This window comes from Tetranychus urticae, chromosome 2, assembly GCF_039701765.1.
Source record: "Tetranychus urticae isolate SD_2017Ah chromosome 2, NJAU_TeUrti_SD_1.0, whole genome shotgun sequence".
Classification (NCBI taxonomy): Eukaryota; Metazoa; Arthropoda; class Arachnida; order Trombidiformes; family Tetranychidae; genus Tetranychus; species Tetranychus urticae.
The window spans coordinates 11,968,088-11,987,884 of record NC_142959.1 but is presented as its reverse complement, the minus strand read 5'-3'; the positions used below and the strand labels follow the sequence as shown (position 1 = coordinate 11,987,884).

Here is a 19,797-nt window from a genome sequence, read left to right as displayed (position 1 = left end):
GATGATTTCAATTTGATTAATTTAGTAACAAAAATTTTAAAAAATAAAATGCAATTCAACAATACAAATGTAAAGAGTTACAACGCCATCTAATGATAATCTAACAAGAGCTTAGATTTGAACCGCAAGTTTCATATTGACAATGTAATCATTACATTGTAATGTTTTAGTTAATTATAAGTTAATCCAACCTACTTCAATATTTTGTTCATGAACCAATTAAATACTCACCCTGAACAAATAATATGTTATGAAACTGAGTAACCAAATAACAAAGAACCTTAGCGGGTTAACTATTTTTTATTACTACTTTTTATTCAACAGTTTCTAGACAGTTTTGTTGTAGGTGTCGATGGTTGATGAACCCTTTCAAATGATAATGTTTATTATTAACATCATCATTATTATTATCTTTATTGCATTACCACAGTTCTGTTAATGGTTCATGATACATTTAACCTGTTAATTTGAATCCTGAGTTGAGTCTAATCGTAAACATTAGACATTTTCTCACCGTTAAAATAATTGAAATCAATTTGGACAATAAACAAAGTATGATGTCCATCAATAGTCAAGGTAAGTCAAGTCTTAGGCCCAAATAAACAACAAGGCCAACCAAACTCGACAATATGTGAATTATTATCCAATTAATATAATCAGATTACCTAGTCAATCAATAATAATCAAGCCAAAAGCAGGTAAACCCAAAAACGGAACCAATTCAAATAAAAGCCAACTTGTTTACTTTGCAGTTCACCAGGAAAATAGGATCACCAGTGATTACTCAAAGGCTACAATAGATACACAATAAAACCGGTCATTATAATCATTACCATTACCATTATCATCATCATCAACATCATTTCCACTTTATTGTTCAATCAGGTAAGAAAAACTAAGATAAAATTGATTCATCCCAAATTTAATTGAGATCAAAAAGCAATAGTTTAAAAAAGTGAGCTTTACAGTTTAATCATTTGCTCGCTCCTATTGATTTTACTTGCTTTTTTACTTTGATCCCTTTCAAGTTGACTCAATTTTTTACATTACATGATCATAATGATCATATTAAGATTATTACGATTATGATGTTGATGATGATGATATTAAGAGATACTTGGTTCCATTCAATTGTTGTTCAGGTCAATTCTCACGTCTACCAGCCAATTAAGCAGCACTTCTACTTTACAATTAACATCCCGCAAGATACAGTAATGTACAAGTTCATGTTCAACTTAAAACCTGATCATGAAATGACAATGGTTAAATCCATCAATTAACTAGCTGATTAACACAGTAGTTGGCAAACCTTTCCAATACATTATCAACTGTAAACATGACAAGCTTTCACTGAAATCATCAGCTAATAAGCAAATCAGGTAAATTCATCGTGAATCATCAACAGTTCAAACATTTCTTATTACTTGTAAATTGTAGACTATCAATTGGATTATTTATTAAACAGCTGTTGATTCATGTTCATTATTATCAAACCCTGTATAATCATTTGTTAACCCTTGACATTGACAGGCTCTGCAACTGTTAATGTTAAATTTCAAGTTAACATTGACTGTTAAAGTGACCATTTGATATAAATTGAGTCAACTTTGCCTGTTTATTTAATTCAATTAACCGTCTACATTTCAATTTGAATGCAACTGTTTGTTGTTCCTTTGGTTTTTAGCTTTGAAGCCAACGTTCACCATTTGGTTAATTTAATTTTCAATTCATTACCTATTCGTCTGACTCTGGTTAATCTCATCTTATTTTAATTAGTCCAATTTGTTTTGACATTAGATCGCCATTGACATTAATTTGATTAACATGTGAATCAATTGTTAAACAGACGAAGAATCATTTGTCAGTTGTTTCTTTCATTCTGAAGTGTCTCTTTCAGGGTTGAGTGCTAGGTTCAGTTTTAACCTTTAGTCTATTGTTCACCCTTTTGTTGCTATAGATAGAAGTGTTCAATTGATATTGTTTGATATAAATTGATCAGACTTGGATTAACCATTAATAATTGTGATATGCGGAAATCTTTGCTTGGTTCAATTTCATGATTTTCACTGATCAACAGTTGACAGTGAAAATGTTGCAAAAATTAGATTTTCTTTATACACAATAGCGGTTTCGTTGGATACATCTTGATGTAATTTGTTCATCATCTCAATCAAATGTCAGTTTTGGTTATCAAATAATGGTTAATCATCATTTAAAGTCAAAAATGAAGCTCTTTATACGGTGAAAAGTCTAATGGTACAAAGATAATGGTAATGCAAAGAGGTTTGAATAATTGATTCTCAACTTACACAGTTAGTCATAAGATAGGCTTGAAAAGTCTCAAGTTTAAAAATCGCGTTTCTTTCACGCTCAAAAACTGTTTTAGACAATTTAAAAATGGCTTTTATAACTGTTCAGCATAAAAACATTGTTAATTCTGAGTGTATTTGATAAGTTGGGTCAGAATTGAGAACTGGTTTTAGGCTTATTTTCAATTTTTATGTATGAATGTTGATTACTTTAGATGAAAGATGATGATGAGTATTAGTATTGGTACAAAAGGATTGTTTTAGTCAACAAAGCTTTTTATACTAATTGCTGCTGCTCTAATTTAACCTTACAATTTACAAAAGAACAATTTTCCATCAAAGATTTCATTCTATTGACTCGGTTATTTCTTGTTTGTTAGCTATTGTTGGTGAGCTAAATTTTTCCTGTGGAAGGTCAATCGAGTTGAAGATAAGCTTAATTTGTTCCATTGCAATCTCTGGATTAGATGGAACGTAAACAAGTCCAGTTGATCCAGTTTCCAGAGCAATTGTTTTAGCTGCTTGATGGCTTTTCTTAATACAATCGGGACCAAGATGTTGTATTGCAATAACTGGACCACGGCCAACAATGGAATTATATGAATCGGTTTTAAATATTTGCATGGCCTCAACCTCCTTCATCATAAACTCTTTCGTTGCAACCAAGGAACACTGAAATTGAGTAAGTAAATCAAAATACTTATATTAAACTAAGCGATAACTTGCCATTAACAACGACAATTAAACTCACAGATTTTTCAGCCATTTCCCGAATATAGGCTTTGGCTCTTTTCTCGCGATTGCCATCAGGGAAAAATATCACCAAACCAGTTTCAATCGATTGATCAGTTCGAACTCCCAAAGTTCGTGGAACCACACTCAAAACTGTATCCAACGAGATTTCAGGTTCCTTAATATTAAGTAAACATTCAAAAACTTCTTCAGGCTGAATATCCTGTCAAAGAAAGGAGAAAAATGATGAATTACAATATAATCAGACGAGACCAAAATATTGTATACTTACTGGATCAAGAAGAGACCAATTTTGGGTTCCTTCAGCTCCACCAAAATCATAAACTTGACTCCATGAATTGTTGAAAACTGTTAAACCCGCTAATTTAAATTGATCTGTAAAAATATTATTGAAATGTCCAAAAAATTAATTAATACAAAAAATTAAGCCATCAAGCTCAGATTTAAGTTGATCTCAAAGAGTAGCTCTTTGGTTGATCTTGTATTTTGATCGCCATCTATTGTTAGCGCATTAAATGATGAATTTAATGAAAGTCTTTCATTGAAGTGACTAGAATTCAAAGTTTAGACTTGAAAGGTTAGTCAATGATGAAAACTGACTCATTCAAGGCTTTACTCATGAAAATGATGGAAATGATCAAAATTAGCTTTTAAATTAGTAATAAATTACCTGAAAGTTGTGAATAAAAGAATGAATAACAGGCAACTTGAATGTTTTCACAGGCTTCAATGGTTGGCTTAGTAAGACAATGTAAGAATAGGTAGAGAGATTTACAATCACGAGCACGAAATTGTTGACTGGCACAAATTATTCGACAATTTGAACAATTTCGAAGGAATATGCTGAAAATAGAAAAAAAACGACGTTATAAATTTTCATTAGATTGCAAATTAAACTGGTATCATCTGATGAAATTTTCAAACTCAATCTAATTTAGTTTACTGGGTTTACTTAAGGTGATAGTAAATACACTTGATAATAGGTAGTGAGGAAAATAATAAAAAGTGAAACAAGTAATAAGAGAAGAGAAGAAGAAAAAATAAGAATTAAACTAATAATAAGAGTAACAACTATAAGATTATGAACATTTAACCAGAATTTTCAGCTTTCCTTGAGGTTTTTAGATTACTTTACGCCTCTTGATATGTTCACGATTGTTAATAACCTTTTTCCCTCCTGTTTTACTCTGTTATTTACTTCTTTAATTTCATCTTGGCTTTATTTTTGGCTGTTGCTGTGTTGTTTCTGATGAGCTTGGCTGATATTAATAATGAAAATGATAAAAGTAATAATAAACTGGTTCTCTCTTCTTTGTCGTGATAATCTTTATCTTGATAATAGTGAATCTGGTCGAATGTTCAAATATCACTTTATCAGTGGGTCAACTTGGATTAATCCTCAAATATTATTTGATCAAGTTACATCAATTTCAACATCAATCTCCTCTATTTATACTTGAATTTAATGAATTTTTTCCGAGTAATCTTTTTCCCATCGAATGGTTGGAAGTTGATTGAGATGGAATCAATTTTAAAATTGACAGAGCCTTGCAGTCAAAATATGCTAAAAATGGAAAAGAGAAACGACTGGGTTTTTAGAAAAGAAGGCAAATGTTTAATATTGCAAACAAATGGGTTGAATAGTAAAATGCGGTTGGATGACTAATTTGATGTGAATTAAATCTCTTTACTTCTAATTGATCATTCTAGGTGAAAGTAGAGTTGATAATTAAAAGTAAAGATAATTTGAATACAATTAGTCAGATGAAGTTGACCAGATACTGGTTGAAACACCTAAAATGTGATGAGTGACTTAGGTTGGGTTTGGGTTTGTTTAAAAAAGGGTAACATAAAAACAATTAAAGAGTAACATTAAAACATTTATGTAGATTAAGAGTAGGAACCATCCAAACGAGCGTGCATGGAGTTTATTCACTGTTGAAAGAAAATTCAGATTCCGTATCGTCTGTGATCAATGAGCATTCCATCATACTTGTTATTGAATCGTGTGTTTCAGTCGATTGAGTTGGACTTATTTCTTCATCACTTATTGGTTTTTGACTTTTAATATAATTATTGGGATAATCTATATCGAACAAAAGTCCAGGATTGAGATCGCGAGCTCTTTTCAAATAATTAGAGACTGTATTCTTTGAGACTGTAACTCCAAACATGTAGTAAATAAACTTTTGTATGTCCATAAGGGTTCTAGGCGAAGAGTTGTAGTAACAAAATACCTTCGACAACTGGTCTTTGGTCAACTTGGGTTTGGATCCTTTAGTTTTAATAACTAACGAAAGGCCAGAATGTTCATAGTTTTTGATTATTCGATTGATTGTTGACCTTTTCAAGCCATACTTGGAACAAAGCTCATCCATTGTATGTCCATTATTATGAGACTCAATGATTGAGTAATGGTCCGGCTTTGATGAACTCGTTCGTAATTTACCTTTTGTCATGACGTTAGATAAAACCGATTAAACACAAAAAACAATAAAAAAAAGCACAACGGTGGGTTAACAAAAATCTAGAAATTTTGGAGTAAAAGATGAAACTAAATAAAACAAAAGGTAAAAATATGACTGATAGATGACAACCTTAAAGGCGCGCTGTTCTCAAAGAGTAAGACAACTCTCTGGTTATTCCATTGTCTTAACAACTGTTGAATAAGGTTACCAGTTACCATCTCAACAGTTGGATTAACCAATCAAAATGGTAACCAAAAGGTTTTCTGGTTCAACCGTTTGCAAAGATTATTTGAAAAATCAAATCAATTAAGCAAACTTTACAACTCTTCAAATGAACTATGACCAAATAATCTAAACGGTTTTATAATGTCAAATGGTTACTAATGGTTTACATTAAAAATTGCTTTTACAATAAGAAACTGCTTATTCTAAATTTCTTTGCGATTTAATTACAAATAAATCCACTGATCCACTGTTTTTTCAATCATCAAGATTTTATTAATTTAACATTTTGGTAAACTCAATTTTCTTGAAGCTTGGTAATGTTAATTGTAAGCTTTCCTAACAAACCAATACAAATACTGATATTTTGATTAATTAAACATGTTTTGCTCATTGAGTAGCCCTTGCTGTGTAAATAAGCTATTTCACAGGACATTATCTGGTACTTTACTGTAATTGTTTGGTTAATGAACTTGATATTTTAGTTAAATATTTTATGGCTAACCGAACCTTTTGATGATATTTTCAACAAATATTCACCTCGACTCAACTCAATGTGAAATGAAATTTGATTTTCAAATGAAAACAGTGTCTAAAATGTTGCTAAATGATTATTAGTATTGTGTTGTTGAAATTTGCTATTCAAATTGAGGTAAGCAAATAATAGTAATGTACAAAATATTCATAAGCTTTTACCAAATGCAAACAATCTCTTCACAATACAAACTGAGAAATTTTCTTGTAAAAATGGGTTAAAATTTAAAGACTGACATCAAACTAGGCTTCCAAAAATAGTCAAATGAATCAGAATTGAAGATTCCTATGTAAATGGAAAAGGTTGAAGGGTAAAAAAGCACAGAAAGCACAGAAACATGTTCGGTGGAAACATTTATAACTGCACCAAATCCCATTGCTCTCACTGTACCTAATAATACCAATGTTTATTTAAATGTAGGCAAAATGTATGATCCAAACCGTTCAACAACAAAGGGTAAAGCTTATGATAATCTGGACTGAATTTATTTCTCATTATTTCATTACTCCTGTGGGATGAAAAGGTCTTATTAAGAGGAACCAGTTAACGAAACAATCAAACAACAGGTCGTCATTGGCTTACTTTAATCAACAATCTTTAATCATCATCTTTACCAGAATTAACAGAGTTAACTCAACCTTTCTCAAGCTTTTTATAGCTAAAATGAATGCTCCAACCGAAAGGGAACATTGGATCGATATTTATTCAACTTGTCTCATCAAAACAACCATCAACATGCTTTATTTTTGCTCGCAAGATAACAAATCAATAACAAACCTTTCTTTTCATTCAATGATTTTCATCAGTTAAAATGAATCTTTATTAGGATCAAATCTTAATCATCAAATTAATAACCTTTCTTAGTGATCAATATTAATTTTGTGTGTTCCAGTTTAACGCAGCAAACATAAGATTCAAAAATAATATACAAAATGAATACAAAAAGTATTGAATTGAACAACAAATGTCATTATTCATCATTTTGTCATCAATAAAAGCTCAAAATTGATATTTTTAGACCTTGTCTAATGAACCATTAGATAATATAATCAATGCTTTTGATTCCGTTCAACAGTTTTCCTAGAAATGTTAGTTAAATGATTAAGCTTGCCATAATAAACATTAACCCTTGAGTCAACCAAATTGTTTCATTTGCAGTCAAGAAACGTTGAAAGTCTGCTTCATCATTAAATTAACTAATTACAGGATTGCCTTAAGTTTTTCACTTTTGGAGTGGTGACATCTAGGTGAACTACAAGGGAAGACAATTAAATTTTGTAGTTTAAACAATTAGTCCGGTCCAGTGATTCCCCTTTAGCCTTTTTACCCTTTTCCCTTCAGGGTAAGTCATTAAAGTGGACTAATTGTCTAAACCGTAAAATTTAATTAAATAGATGTCAGCATACCAAAAGTCAAAAACTAAAGACACTACCAAAGGGCAATAGCAAGTTTATTAATCAGTAATGGGCGCTGACAAAGTGAGTCAAGATGACTGAGTGGCTCATATGTCCACCCTCGGTAGCCATACGATGCTCGGCCAGAATTACATTTTAAAATTATTACAATAAGATTAAACTAAATAAAAATAAAGGGATGATCCGCCTAAGTTTGACCAAAGCCAAGGCAAGCATTCTGAGGCAAACTATCCTCATCATTTAAAGCTATTATAGTACGTCCAAGGGTGATTCGACCAAAGTCGAAATATTTTGTCAATAAGTCAAAGATATTTATCCTCATTTTATCCATCTTATCTTGTTACATCTTGTAACACCACAAGGGTGAACATTTGGTTATCTTCAAGACGCGTGGAGAGTTGTATTTCATGTACTACTTACAGCAAGCTACTAGATAATGAGAATCCTTTTTTCAACGGTCCCTCAATGGAAGAATTGAATCTTTGAATTTCATTTAAAATTTGAATATTAATTAACTAAATCTAATTTTCTAATATCTTTGAATATCTCCGAATATCTTTAAAGAGACCCGAGAAATCAGTTTAAAAAGCAATTTAGCTTGAATTTGATTAGTTAAAGTAAGATAATAATCAAGAAAATGAGCTGCCTGGCGAATAGTGTAAATGAGATATTCCAAGGTATTCTCATTATCTGGTAGCTTACTGTACCTTATTTTAGCAATAAAACACAAATTAATGAATAAATGTTGCTAAAGGACGTTTTTGGATTTATCTAAGGAAATGTTTCGAAGTCCAGAACACATCAAATGCTCTATCCTGGTTGATTAAGCATATCACTTTTGTGCGCTTAATTGCAAGTTTTCGGTCTGAACCCCATTGTTTCCTATGAAAGACTTCCCTGACTTTGAACGCTGATATCTCAACAACCATTTGGAAAATGTTCCACATGAGAGCATTAGAAATAACATTTTTAGGAGTTTGGCTTTTAATCTTTAATATTGCTCTTTAATTTGTACCTAATTCATAACTAAAGAAATAACTGTTAGAGGTTTAAACCTTTCTGGTTCACCTAATAGCATTTCAAACATTAAGTCATGAAATATCAATAATATCGCTTGAGTTAGTTCAACTAAAGCTAGAGCTTAAATATTATACAATAAGTGTAAAAAGACGAAGCTGAAAAGCCTAAACCAATGGCTTTGAGCAACAACAGGAAGACGAGAAATGCTGAAAAAATCAATCTCCAAATCATTAAGTAAATTGCATCTCATTAAGCATTTCATCGTCTATTATCCAATTACAATTTCTGATTGTTCAACAGGAATCTTTGCTTTTACAAAACTCGATATTTGAATTATTCTTGAAGGATTTGCAGAACCCAAAAAAAAAGCATAATGCAAGTTGAGGCTTGAAAGCTGTTGAACAATTTTCTCAACTATTAACTATTAATACATTTAAATTACTGTTAACAGGAGAAAAGCATTTTCATTTACAATTACATATTCCATTGTTCTCAATATACCTTTCAGAATCTCAGGGGAAATTATATTCATTATCATCTCATTCGTGTTCATTGTTATTTACCATTACTAATCAGAAAATACTTCTTCATGTAAACCCAAAAAAAGAGAGAAGAGTTTAGTTTTTAATTTCATCTTCTTTCATGAAGAATCAAACTCGTTGAGAGGAAAAAGACTTTTTCAATTTAAAATTCATTCTTTCAGGGTAAACATGAGTGAAAGGTTAACAAATTAAGAGACTTGTGAAGCAGACATGAAATGAACTCAAAAGATCAATCTGTAGCGTTTCATGAATAGAAACATTTGGGCGACAATTTTCATGATTCAACATTTTATTGGAATAAAAATGTTTTTTTCCTTTGAAAACATTTTCTTTGAAAGACATTTCCTAGCATTTTGATGGACACAATTAATGAAACGTGAAATTTAATTAAGTTGAAACGGAATAGTGTTTTTTCAAGCAAAATTGCAACTGAACAGGAAAAAGATTGAACAAATAAACTCTTCAATTCATTTACAATATTTACAATGTACAACTCTTTCACCATTATCATTATTCATATAAAGTTTATTTTTAGGTTTACTTTCAGGTTTCATGTTTAGTCAACATTGAATCCAATTTTATGGGAATCACTCCCAACTTGCAGGGATTCAGAGCATTTAGTTCATTCTTTTCATTCCCAGTGCTTTTAATTTTCAACTAATTTTCACATTTTTGAGGTCAATTGTTTCGGTTTGGAAAAAAGAAATTTTTCAAATTCTCAAGATTGGACAATTTAAATGTGAAAAGATCATGTTTGACAGATGAAAATATCGAAGCGTTGAGTTGATGAAAACTAATCTAATGAATGTTAATGTTGTTGTCATATGGAAAGGTAAAGAAGGTGAAAAAGGTGGGAAAATGATGAATAATTTAAAGAATGAAACTTGAAACTGAATTGACATTGAGATTGGAATGCTAAATTGGGATTGACCTGGAGGCGAATGGTAATGGTTCAAGTAGAAGTAAACATTTTATCTCATGTTAATGAAGTTTATCAGGAAAATGATTTATGTCAACAGATCGACATTTCTCTGATCATTCCTTGTTGTCGCTTTCATTGCAATAGCAAATAAATGAAACTTGAAACTTTAGCTTGTAATCAATGATGGTTAGTGAGACAATAAAAGCGTTAAACACTGTAAATCAACTTAACATGAATCTAATTTGCAGAAAAATAAGAATGGAAAAGTCGAAAGTTGTTTTTAGATCTCATCAAAAGTAAATCTAACTGCATTTCCCTTTCATGTTAATCTGTTCATGGATTTGAAATATTGTTTTCATCTTCGAGTTCAGATAATTTAATTTTACTTCATTTTCACTCGGCTAATAACTGAGCTAATAGTAGATGAATACGTTAGTCAAAATATAACAGATGAAAATGAACTTGAAATGACATTACTTGTCAGTCAACTTGATTCAAAACACGAAATTAATTTAGATTTTCAGGATTTCTAATTTATTCTCAAGTTAATTTAGATGCGGTTTTAAACCAATTATGGAAGTTAAAATTAGGCAAATTTTTTGAATCAAAAGATTAATCAAGACAAAATCAAGTCTTGAAATTGCCAAACAGTCGATACAGCAGCGCATCATATTGATTAATCACACAAGTCTTGAACCTCTTTCATATTTATTGCCCACTGAATCTTTTCTGTCAATCAATGTTGAATTAAACTTCGTTTTACGTTCCGATCAATTTCCAGACTAAACCGTCAAATATTTTCAGCTCAAAAATTGTTGTTATACTCAAAAACGCGAAACAAAAGATTTAAATTGGATAAAAACATAGAGTTAAGACAGTCCATTTTTAATCAAAATCACACAATTTTGTATTCTAACTCGACTAACATACTCAGAATAAGACTCAATCTGATCGATTCGAGCAAACAAAAAATTTCTCGAATAGTTTATGGAAAATTTTTTCGTGCTTATGCAGCAAAGCACGGAAGATGTGTAAACGAAAAGATTGTCAAGAAATACATGATGAAAATGGGCATAAACGCAGAAGTGGCACCTGATGAAGCTATAACGTCATAAAATCCGGTTACGTTGACTAAGATACGATTAGTGAAAAAGTTTGATATTTGATGACGAAAGTTATTTCGATTTAGAAGGTCACAGTTTCAAGTTCTGAGCTAGAGATTTGCATTTCAAAAATAATGACTCAGTTCCTGAGAAACCTTTCATTTCCATTTTTATTCCGGACTTGAAGGTTTAAATGGGATTTATTGTTCAATGTTGTGTTTATTTATCTTTTGGATCAACTACAGAATTTCAATTTGGAACTCAAATCTCAGATCAAACCTGGCATATGAATAATTGATGAAATAACAATTTTGATTAACTCTTTTCCTAGAATCGTTAATTTCTTTCAAAATGTTTCCAATCTTTAGCAATGAAAGATGAAAATATCGAGTTATCTTTACTTTTGCTGTCATCAAGTTTACTGAAATGCTTTGCAATAATTAACCAAATTACTACGTCTCTTCACACCAGAACTCAGTCATTTCAACCTTTTCTCCGGCAACTGTGAAACTTGTTCATATTAATTAGAGTGAAGATGGAAATAAATGAAAACAAAATTCGCCATAACTTTGTTATATTGTATCCAACCAAATAAAAGCAGAGAAACAATCTAATAAACAGTTTATTTGATTAGGAAACCCTTTACTCCAATTTACCTATTTGATTTGATGGAAGGGAAAAGGTTGAAACTTGACTGCAGTCCAAGTTGGTCAAAATGGTTGCTTTGGATAATTAAATTTAACGGATCAACAAAATTCTGGTTGAGATTATGTTCAACAAATGAAGTTGCAAAAATGAGGAAAATTTTCATACTCCAATCAACGGAATCCTCTTGAATCTTCCCATGATTGTTGATATTATCCTTAATCTAATATTGGAAGCTCTTTTGTTCAAGTGTTGCTTTGATGAAAAACATATTAATTTGCTGTTCAAAATGATCTGTTTCCAATCCATCAGCATTTAATTAGTTTCAAGATGATTGTTCAATTGAATAAATAAACAGTAAAGAAAGTTTATCCAAAAAAATTGTTTATCAAAAAAGCAAAGTCGATAACTTATTCAGCAGGAAAATATCATTTATCAAGGATTGTATGAAAGGTGACTTGAGTTGAGTTGAAGAAAGGCAAAAGATACATTTTTTAAACAAAAGGCTCAACGAAAGAAATGGTTCAGAGTTTGAATAATTTTTCATTCCATTGGTGCAAAAGCTACTCATCATGAGTTAGTTATGATATTCAAATTGAATTTATTTAGAGAAAAGTAGAGAACAGAGACAAGATGGAAAAATTGAATTTGAGATTAAATTTGAAGAAGCAATGAGAATGGAATGGAAATGAATAAGACGAACAAATTGTTGATTTCAATGATATTCAACTGGAGAAAAAGAAGAAGTCAGAATTTTTTTCAGATTATTCTTGGTTCAAATATTCAAATGACAAAAGTTGATGATCTGGAAATCATAAGCGAAACTCGAAAAGATCAATGATGGACAGTTGAGAATGGATGAGAATGACAAAACTAAATGGAAAGTGACATTTACTCTGACAATTTTCATGATGAATTAGCGATTCAATTTGAATAATCGAACAGAAAAGCAACCCATTTTCATGTTGTATCCGTTTTCATGTCATTCGTTCATCAACAAGAAAAGTAGCATTTCAAGTAAAACTAGAAAATGCATTTAATAGAAGAAAAAAATCTGCTCATTTGGAGTTCAATCTTGCAAATTACATTTGAAATTTAAACACGTTCAAGATTTACTCAGATTTTGTGAGATAATTTCAACTCGAAAACATTTAATAATGAAAAGGCAAATTGAATGTGCCAATATGGATGAGGAAAAAGTGAAGACTAACAGAGTGAAAAGTTTGATTCCTATCATCAGAATGTTGTTCCATCTTCAGCTTTTTTTCTTGGTTAACTGAACATCAAAAGTTGCTATTGACATGAGAAGGATAGAGATTGAGGAAAATGTGCAAATATTTGAAATTTACATTTCATCATTGATTTTTGCTCTTCTCTATTGAGAATGATTTTTTCCTTCCAATTTTCCTCTATTCAAGTTTACGGTTCAACTCAGAGTAAATGAAATTGTAAGATGAATTAGGAGAAAGAAAAGATAAATTACAAATTCTGTGATCAAGAATAAGTGTGAATTTTAATGAGGCACAATTTAAATAATTGTCAGCTAATGTGATAAAATGAACAAAATTGAGTTGAAAATTGGAAAAGTCAAGAACAATTTTTAAGGTCAATAAACATGAATGGTAAAAGTTGAACATTGCCAATCAATGAATAACAATTTCAGTCTATTCAGACTGACCTTTTTGCCTGTCAAATGGATCAAGTTGAGAGCAATGATAAACTGCAAGAAATACAAGGCAACAGTTGAACCTCTGAACCTGGATTCAATGGGAGTGAAAAAGTTACTCCCAGTAATGTTGAGTTTGAAATGTTGAAAATGAAGTAAAAATGTAAGTCGAAATGTTTTTTCCTATTAAATATCCAACATGGAACAATCTTTTTCTTAAAAGTCAAGTTTCGGTTCACTTGCACAGAGCCAACCTTCCAGCTAAATCTTAACCTAAAAGGTTAACTGGCTAGGTTGAGTTTTGCCTTTGGCTTGGCCTGGATTATTGATTAAAGTTTCACTCTAAAAGGTTTTGTTTAAATAATGATTACAAAGCAAATTGTTTTTAGTTGAATTGATCTTTTAATAAGTCTTGTTAAAAAATTAACCAACGGAGTAACATTGTAAATGGTTGAAAATTTGAATGACAAATCAATGCTATTAAGTGGAATCAAACTTGTAGTTTAATATTCAATTTAAATGACATGGAGTTTTACTCTTGATCTTTCATGCATTTTGTATTATTATTCTGATGTTGCCCTTTAATGGTGAATACATGGAAGAAAAATTGAGTTTGCCTTTTTTGTTTCTTTTCGTGGAATCATCTTCAAAATCTGTTCAACATCTTACAAGTTTAACTAACCCTTGAGGATGAAACCTTTTTCACCTAGCATCCTATGAGCAGCGCAAAAAAAGGTAAATGCTGAAATTAGTTTCACTTAATGAGTCTCTTGGTATCTTCGTTTGAAACCTAAAAAAGCCAATAAACTAGCAATCGTTTACATTGAGTCCATTGTGCATGCAAATATCTGGCAGTAAATTTTCACATAAAATGTTTATTAGAATCCAATCGATTATAATTGACAATATAATCATTAACAGTTGTTCAAAGTTCATTCTCTGGATAAAGCTATAAACTCCATTATTGTATCATAAATAATTCTTTTCATAACCAAAAAAAGAAACACAAATATATCATAAATTTAGCCAACGATAAGCAGCGAAAAAAATGGAACTAAATCAAGCCGAAAAATGTAAAATTTCCTTCTTTATCAACGTCAATATTCGAATCAGCTTTAGTCAAATGCTAATATTGAAGTTTTATCGATACAGACTACAGCATGTTAACAATGCTCTTAAAAACTTCAATGGTGAAACTTTATCACGTACTTGATGAATGACTGGTCAAAAGAGCTCATTGGTTTTGCTTGAACAACCTTTAAGAGTGAAAAATCCAAATCCATTTGGTTCTGCTAGACGATCTCGAAATGAACTGGAAAACTGTCATTGAAATGATTAGGTCAACGTCAAATGCAAGTCTCGATTCATCATTGCAGGTCGATTATGAATCTCCATAAAATCGAATGAGAAATTTGATTTTCCAGCTCGTAAATACTAAGGCAATCGAGATTTGAACAGATCGCTCATCAGTCGTCGCATCATCTTTATCAAACAAGTTAAAATTATTGCTAAAGTTGATCAAGCTTGTGATGAGAAAATATGTTAACAATTAAACTCGAGTTTCGTTCAACATCGAGTTTATCAGAGTTTACAGATTTAAACATTTTTCGATTGATTTAATCGTCAGCAATCCTCTTAATTAAGCCATTGTGCCAAAGACGATTCATTTCAGAATCTTTGTCGACATCAATCAATTTAATGATTGACTGTTTCCCATGCTAAGCCATGAAAGGGAAAACCATAAACTGTTCTAAATTGTCCATTTTGTTCACACTTTTTCTCAACACTGAAATTCCCATATTATATTACAAATTATCCTGGAATTAGCCGAGATAATCCTTTTCAGGAACAACAAACGAATTATCACTTTGTTTTCTAAATCTTTTTCTCTCGCAAATGGCAACGTGAAGGTAAAGATGAACCTTTTTTTGTGTCTCGTTAAAAACTATTGTCACATTTTGAGCCACTCAAATTGATTAATCAGATTGATTGCAATTGAATTCCCACGAGAATCGGTGAAATCTGTTAACTTGAAATGGTTGAAATGAAAAAGACTATCAAAATGAAAGTCAACAAAATGACTTTATCTGAACGCATTCAATTTTCGGTGAAAATCAACTTTTGTATTATCATTATCATCATCATTTTCATTGATATAATCCTGTCGATATAATGGAATGAAAGGAAAACTTGTAATCTTTAAAAAATCGCTTTTCCATGAAAAGAAAAGTTGCAAGACATTTAATCAAGTTAATCATAACAGTCATGATAGGTTGACATGAATGAGCATCGAATCGCCTTATTGGATTAACATTTTAAACATTTTATCCAATCATTCAATTTTACTCTTCATTTGATGGAAAAACATTTTATCCACTTTTCAGTGATCAACTTATTCTTTGCTCTTCACCCTTCAGGGAATGCAATTCAATTCTGGATCCTGATTTACCCTGCCAATTGCTAGTTAAACTTGATTGATTAACAATGTTTAACTAAATATTTTTGTTCTTTTAAACTCTTCTCTAATTAGCATGGAAACTGGAAAATCATTAACCCTGTGAAAAATGAAGTTTCCATCAAAAGTTGAGTTGATCAAGAATTGTTTCAAGTTCCAGATTAATAGAGTCATGAATTTGATGAAAAAATCAATCAAGATTATAACAACCTTTACCTGTTGATTAAAGACATTCAAGGTTGGAAGAATTCAATCTCAAGATTCCAGAAACTGGAAAAGAATTTTAGAATTTTTCTTCTTTTTTCAATCTTTACCCTGACATGGAATGAATAGATTTAAGTGTTGCAATCAACGAAATTTGTTCTTTTAATTTTCAGAATTTTATTGATTTTCCTTTTCTCAAAAGTATTGCTACTGATAACCTTAACCAATGCTTTTGTCTGAACCAGAACAAAAAAGCTTCTAAATTGAAATGAAATGTGAATTTTATCCAATTTTTATCTTCCTTTTTCTTCTCTTTCCTTCCCTTTGACTCATTTGGCTCATATCAAGACCATGATTGTTTCAGCCAAGTTTAATCAAGAATAATAAATTGAATGATTTGGTAAGAATGACAGAGAATTGAATTGGAAGAGAAGACAAAAGTTGGCTGAAAAAACGAAACAAAATGTTTAATCAACTTATCAATTGTTGACTATTGCCACTGGATAATATCCACTTACAATGGATGGAAATGTTCATTGGAATATCGATTGAGCTTCTCTAATCAAATTGATTTGTGAGCAATAAATGGTAAATTAAAGTGTCAAAGGAACATGAAAATGGCAATTCTTTTGAAAGAATCATCACAATAATGAACATTGTCATAACAGTTATCATGAAGAGAGTTATCACATTTCAGATTATGATCATTTTATATGTTTATTGATAATGATCATTATTCTTGCTATTGATTAATATCATTTGGTTAAACAATTGGATAACATTGAGTTTATTTTTGGTCATTTTGCTCTGATTTTTGGGTAAACTTTGGTTTCCATTGAACCGAAAAGAAGAGTAAAAAAGGTTGAAATTTTCTTTACCCTTTTCCATGTTCTGTTTATTCAGAGTTTCCTTGTTAGTTAAATCTTTCTTTTCCTTGTTCATCTTCTTCTTCTGCCTGATTTTGCTACTAATTCAAGTAACATTTGAACAACATTTTCAGGCGGAATGTTTATCCAGGGAAGAAAAAGAAAAAGAAAAGTTCTTTTTTTTCAAATGAAGAATTTTCTCATTTTCTTTATCTTCGCAATTATCTCATCTTTACAGGTTCATCTTGCTGTTTGCTCAGTTTCAACATTTGTTTATGCCTCGTCAAGTGATCACAATGTTATAAAATGGTTTATGCGAGTTTACAGTTTACAAAGATTATCTCAGGATAACATCGACAAATCGCAAGGTTCAATATTTGGTTAAACATTTATTTCTTGACTCAACCAATTTTAGCAACACTGAATGTTGGAGCTTTAGTCGCTTTATCTGTTGAGATGATTGGAATTATTTAGAGTTTGACTTAAAGGTAATCAATTATTGAAATGAATCAAATCAGATTGAAGCATTTCTTGCAATAATAAACTCTAAAGGTCACCCAAATTCACCAGGACTTGAGTCACTAATCACCCATTGCGATTGAAACAGCTGTTGACTTGTGATTTCTTATTCTCATCTTTTTCTCTAGAAAGTGAAAGATGAAAAATTCTGTTACTTTTCATTGTCAGAGGTTTTCTGTCTGGTTATTTTCTGGTTATAAAGCTACAAGTGAATGGTTATGAAAAGCTATTGACACTCAACATGGATTCATCTGGAATAAGGTTTCTAATCAACTGGTTAAGGTTGAATGAAATAACTTTCAATGAGTCTTTTCAATTGAAATGTTACCACAGACTTGATCCGATATGGATCAGCTTCAACACATTCAACTACTCATCCATTCCAAAGCAAGTGGATAGATTACAGAGAAATGTTTATCAATATCAAACTTTTGCCATCTTATTAACCATCAACAATCAACTGGAAAAAATTGGATAACCTTTTACACTCTTTGTGAGTTTGTTCATTTCATCAAATTTCAATTATTTATTTCATTGACTCACCTTCCCTTTGTGGGTCCAATAAAGATGGTACAGTCAACACAGTCATCAACTGTTGCTGAATCAAGGTAATCAAAAATGCATAGGATTGACTTTTGACAATTTTGGACAATAAACTGTTTCCCATTTACTGAGCCAGGTTTTTTAATGACTGTTGAACTGTTTACATTTTCAATTGTATATTCACAAGGATCAATATTTTCCCGGTTATTCCTGGTTTATACAAAGGCAAGTAAAGATGACGATTCCGCAAAATTAGTAAATTGTTGAAAGCAATTGATTAAAAAGAGAGAAGAAAAAGATTTTGAAAAAAGGTCAATTTGATTTGCATGGGAAATCAACAGATTGTTATTGTATTTTAAGCTATGAAAAGGGTGAAACAATAAGCAAATGTTGTTAGGTAAAAACAAGAGGATTAAACTGTAGGGATAAGGAAGACAAAGGGCCAATTTGGATAAAGGTAAAGTCTATTTACCATGAGTAATTGGCTGGTTCAGGTTGTGCTTGTTGTTGCTCATTTTTTGATGTTAAACAACCCATTGGTGTAACTTTAGATGGACAGTGTTGAGGTGAGGTTTAATGTTTCAGGGTAAAGTTGAACACAAAAATGTGAAAATGGTTAACAATGAGATCGAGTGCAGTGTCGATGCAAGTTGATTAATCATGTAAATGGTTGGATTGAGGTTAGAAACAAAAACCTTAAGATTTAGACATAAAATGGCGTAAGAGGTAACTAGAGGGTTATCACAGGGATTGGTTATTAGATGGTAACAAGGATTTGCATTTTTTGGTTAGATCGGTTCAAAAGTTGAATTGATCATTTTTGATATGATAACTGAGTTGTTGATCGGCTTGAGGTTGATATTCACAAGTCATGTCAAAGAGTAAATTTTGTTTGAATATTTGTTGAACAATGAACATGGGAAAAAAGACAGCAACATTGAAAATCCAAGTGACAACCAAAAACTGGCTCAACCAAACAAGGAGTAAAGCAAAAGTGAAACACACAAAAACAGTCAATTTATATCTTCAATTTTCTCACTCTTTCTCTCTCTTCTTCTCCTATTCCTTCTTTATCTTCCCAAGTCTCATATTTATCTTCTTTCTCTTCTTTCTTTTTCTTCTTCAGCTTCTACTCTTGTTTATGTAATACCCAAACAAACTCCCAAAGAGATGATCATCTTTAATGGATCTGTACGTTTTTGGAGTTTGTTTTTTGCTTCCCTGTTTTTCAGTCTTTAACCGGTTTAGAGACATCTATTGAGTTACAATACATTAAACGTTAAATCACTTGAAAGGTACATTTCAGTATCACATTAATACACTTTTTTTTGTCATCATTATGACCAATCCATTTTCATCATCCTTTTCATCATCTTCTTTCCTTAAAGATCATTTTCATCTTTTCATGCACTTGCCTTGTGTAATCCATTCCATTATAATGATGGATTAGGCTCACCACACAAGACACAGTTTGCATCTTTTGAATTTACTATGAATTTTCCGTTTTTTTTCAAAAAAATTATCTTTTTATTTTCGCGTTTTCAGTTTCATTTTTTTCTCAATTTGAGTTTTTTGGTTTTTTTGTTTTACATAATTGATAGGTTGCTGTT

At 31.0% G+C, this 19,797-nt stretch overlaps 1 protein-coding gene and 1 long non-coding RNA gene across 3 annotated transcripts; one reads left to right on the top strand and one right to left on the bottom strand.

Moving 5' to 3' along the window:
• The first annotated feature begins 148 nt into the window (after positions 1-148).
• LOC107359459 (uncharacterized) lies at positions 149-3,595 on the top strand. Its single transcript, XR_016198865.1, has 5 exons — positions 149-576; positions 753-885; positions 1,143-1,379; positions 2,690-2,991; positions 3,072-3,595. It is a non-coding gene; the product is annotated as an uncharacterized LOC107359459 (long non-coding RNA).
• Positions 2,212-19,328, bottom strand: LOC107360013 (protein XRP2). Of its 2 annotated transcripts, none has more exons than XM_015926626.3 (6): positions 18,660-19,328; positions 18,188-18,397; positions 3,733-3,905; positions 3,334-3,437; positions 3,061-3,264; positions 2,212-2,981 (listed from the first exon to the last, which is right to left on the bottom strand). In XM_015926626.3, exons 1-6 carry the CDS (start codon positions 18,722-18,724, stop codon positions 2,655-2,657), a joined length of 1,083 nt encoding a protein of 360 aa, XP_015782112.1. In that variant the 5' UTR covers positions 18,725-19,328; the 3' UTR covers positions 2,212-2,654. The 2 variants fall into 2 exon arrangements, with proteins under 2 accessions (XP_015782112.1, XP_015782111.1); XM_015926625.3 differs by having other exon boundaries at positions 2,212-3,008; positions 18,660-19,173.
• Between the last annotated feature and the right edge of the window lie 469 nt (positions 19,329-19,797).

Bases quoted from the DNA above. Each gene is read 5' to 3' on its own strand.
- LOC107360013 (XM_015926625.3), bottom strand. From the start codon at position 18,724: ATGGGTTGTTTAACATCAAAAAATGAGCAACAACAAGCACAACCTGAA. The intron at 3,438-3,732 runs GTAATTTATTAC...ATATTTTTACAG, and splicing joins CTTTTATTCACAACTTTCAG to ATCAATTTAAATTAGCGGGT. The intron at 3,265-3,333 runs GTAAGTATACAA...TTTCTTTGACAG, and splicing joins ATTGGTCTCTTCTTGATCCA to GATATTCAGCCTGAAGAAGT.